The sequence below is a fragment of the Pantherophis guttatus genome, chromosome 4 (assembly GCF_059756535.1).
Source record: "Pantherophis guttatus breed Tessera chromosome 4, ASM5975653v1, whole genome shotgun sequence".
Lineage (NCBI taxonomy): Eukaryota > Metazoa > Chordata > Lepidosauria > Squamata > Colubridae > Pantherophis > Pantherophis guttatus.
This window is the reverse complement of record NC_142066.1, coordinates 12,485,846-12,489,283: the sequence shown is the minus strand read 5'-3', so window position 1 is coordinate 12,489,283 and position 3,438 is coordinate 12,485,846. Positions and strand designations below refer to the sequence as shown.

General features: G+C 40.5%; 1 protein-coding gene across 1 annotated transcript; it reads right to left on the bottom strand.

The window, feature by feature from the left end:
• Nucleotides 1–781: 781 nt before the first annotated feature.
• Nucleotides 782–2,358, bottom strand: LOC148113741 (olfactory receptor 6E1-like). Its single transcript, XM_087894433.1, has one exon. It carries the CDS (start codon nucleotides 1,911–1,913, stop codon nucleotides 975–977), a length of 939 nt encoding a protein of 312 aa, XP_087750559.1. The 5' UTR covers nucleotides 1,914–2,358; the 3' UTR covers nucleotides 782–974.
• Nucleotides 2,359–3,438: the final 1,080 nt, after the last annotated feature.

Sequence of the window (3,438 nt, the reverse complement as noted above, 5' to 3'; positions counted from 1 at the left end):
GGAACTCTTTGAGACACAGGAGAATGAATGGAGCTATGTGTAGAAAATCAGACTGACAACCATGCGTAGATTCCATACTTCAGTCCTTCGGGTGATAAAGTTGATGGACTAACAGCACTTAGTGCTGTTGGAAATTGGGAGGGGGGTTGCATGGAGTTGGTAGAGATACAGTAGTGGGCAAAATTGTGGAAACCTTTTGGGAAAAGTATATTTTCTAAAACTAGCTAATAACACCACTTTTTTGGGGGGGGACTAATGTCATAAAAGTACATATCAATGGAAAGATAATTTAATCAAGAATGTCATGCAGTAATTTTTATGAAGGATTTGCTATTAGAATAGCAGTTACAGTAGAAAGAAGAAAAGTGAAACATGTAGAAAAAAAACAAGACACACAAAAATGATCACCATAGAAAAAAGGAGATAAACAAAAATGGTCACCCTGTCAGTTAATACTTAGTTGGGTAACCTTTAGCATGAATTATGGCCTTACAACGTCTTCCCCATGGAGTGAACCAAGTCTTTTAGTTCTGCAGTTGTTATCATGTGAAACCAAGAGGGAATGATGGCTTCAATTAACTGGGTTTTATTGCTGAGTCGCTTCTGACTAACAAGTTTCTTTACTTGGCTCCATAGATTTTTCAATTGGGTTAAGGTCTGGGCTATTCCCAGGCCATTCCAGCAGTGGAATAGGATTATCTTGAAACCCCCCCCCCCAAAAAAGTGGTTCAATCAAAACTTAAGAATACACTTGTCCCAAAAGGTTTCCACAATTTTGGCCACTACTGTATTTAGCCATAACAACGTTCTTTCCTCTGAGAGTCAAGGACGTTCAGCCTGCACCTGGACAGGTCATTTCCCCGATTAGACGATGCTCATCTCCATCCACAAGCAACCTTCAAAGCTGTTTTTATTTCCATCCACAAGCATCCTTCAAGGCTGTTTTCCTCTCCATCCACAAGCATCCTTCAAAGCTATTCTCGTCTCCATCCACAAGCATCCTTCAACGCTGTTTTCACCTGCCTGTTCCTCAGGCTGTAAATGAAGGGGTTGAGCAAAGGGGAGACCACGTTGTTCAGGACACCTACCGTCTTGCTGAGGTCCACCCCCCCGCTTTGCATGGGCTTGACGTACATGAAAATGCAGCTCCCGTAGGTGATGAAAACCACCACAATGTGAGATGCACAAGTGGAGAAAGCCTTTTGCCTGCCCTCCTCGGAATGGATGTGCAGGACAGCCGCAACGATTTTAATGTAGGAAACGATTGTGACAGCCAGAGACCCCAGCACCATAAAGGTGGACATGAGAAAATCCATCAGTTCCAGAAATTGGGTGTCGGTGCAGGCCAGCTTGATCAGTGGTATGTTGTCACAGAAGAAGTGATTGATGACATTTGGACCACAGAAGGGCAGACGAAATAACAGAATCAGGGGCATTATGATATAAAGGAAACTGATCAGCCAAGAGCCCACTACTAACCGCGTACACAACTGATTGTTCATAATAACCGTGTACCGTAGGGGATTGCAGATGGCTACGTAGCGGTCGAAGGACATGGTGGCCAGAATGAAGAACTCAGCGGTGCCCAAAATAAAATAGAAAAAGGCCTGCGTGAAGCAGCCCGCCAGAGAAATGGTGCTGTTGCCTGAGGCCAAGTTTAGCAAAGCCTTCGGGATGGTAGAAGAGATAAATCCTATTTCCAAGACAGAAAAATTCCGGAGGAAAAAATACATGGGGGTATGGAGGCAATGGTCAACCAGAGTGATGTAGATGATGAGAAGGTTTCCCATGATGGTCAGAAGATACGTGAGAAAGAGGACCCAAAAGAGAAGGATCTGAAGCCAACGGATATGGGTGAAGCCTACAAGAATGAACTCGGTTACTGAAACTGTCTGGTTCAATATTTCTGCCATTCCATTATGAGTTATTTCTGGATCAAAGTCTTTAGAAGAATAGGAAAAGGTCTGATGCGTCCAACCTTTCCCTCAAAAACATTAAAAAAAATAATAATTCCTTTTAAAGTTGTCGTGATCGACAAGATGAAAAAAAAACCCAGAATAATTGGGAGAACTGTTAAATTTACATTCTAGAAAACTCTAGTAAGAAAGTCTACAACTATCAGTGGAGGAAAGAGTTATTGGAGAAACAAAGTAAATAGTACCGCAGATCAAAGTGGGAAGGAGAGGTATCTTTTCCGAACCCTTTCCCCTTTTTCTAGGAAACCTCCCATTTTTCTAAATTGAAAAATGCATGCCCATGTCTTTAAAGGTTTTCTTGTATGTTCCTTCTGTTGCAATTCCCATCTTAATTAAAGACGTTGACTTGTTAATTTGTTTACCAGCAACACTGGTTCTTCGGGGAACTCATTCTGTGAACAAAAGTTTATTCAATTCTTCTAAAACTTGAATCGATCTTCTCAAACAGTTAGGGGCCAGCCCTTCAAGGTAGACCAAGCTTGGTAACCAAAAACATCAAGCTGATTGACCAACCCAACGATAAAGAATGGTGATTCTTTGTAGCTGAATTCTTTATTGGTTCACATCTATAGATAAAATCTTGCAAGAACACTACTATATGAACCTACAATGTACCATGGAGGAGCTGTTTTCAACCTCTTTCATATGTAATACCAGGACTGAGTTGTCTCTTGCTGTTCTGGAATGTCACCCCTCCCTCCTGAGAATCAACTACCTTACTGCATTCCATCACACTAATAATCTTTTGATTATAAGACGTCAGTAACAGAATATATATATATCTATACTTATATCTGTTATCTAATACGTCCTTGACGAAATAATTAAATGAATAAATGATGAAGAAAAACACAAAACTCATGGCTCATAAATTTTGGGGTGTGTGGGAAAAGAAGGGCCAGAATAAGCAGGGGGATCCTAAAGAAATGTAATAGCAGAGCCCAAGAAAGGAAAAATATTTGTGATTCTTATGGGTGGGAATATCAATATCAAAAGGAGAGGAACCCTGTCAGATGTTAATCCAATATTGATATGCTTTATCTGGTTGGCAGATGGAAAGTAGATAGATTGACACAACACAATGCCAACTTTTCCCCATATCCTTGCTTCTCTTTTGGTGTCTTAGAACCTCCTAAATTATTGTGTCACCTGAACCCAAAGCAGTTGTTTAGACTTCACATGTATTGAGTTTGAGGTGCTTGAAGTCAAGGAGGCTATCTCTATGCATTTGATTTCATCTCCCATATACAAAAAAGCATACATAGGCACCAACATAAGACCTCCTTGCACCAAATTGCTTGAACTGGATGACAAAGTCCTTTTGGCTCACTGAAGGTAGACTTTCATATGGAAAATATTAAGGAGGGATTTCCATGCAGTTGTAAAACAATAAAGAAAGAAAAGAAAAAAAACTAGAACGGAACAGAACAGAATAGAATGAATCTGAAATGACTTGATGGCA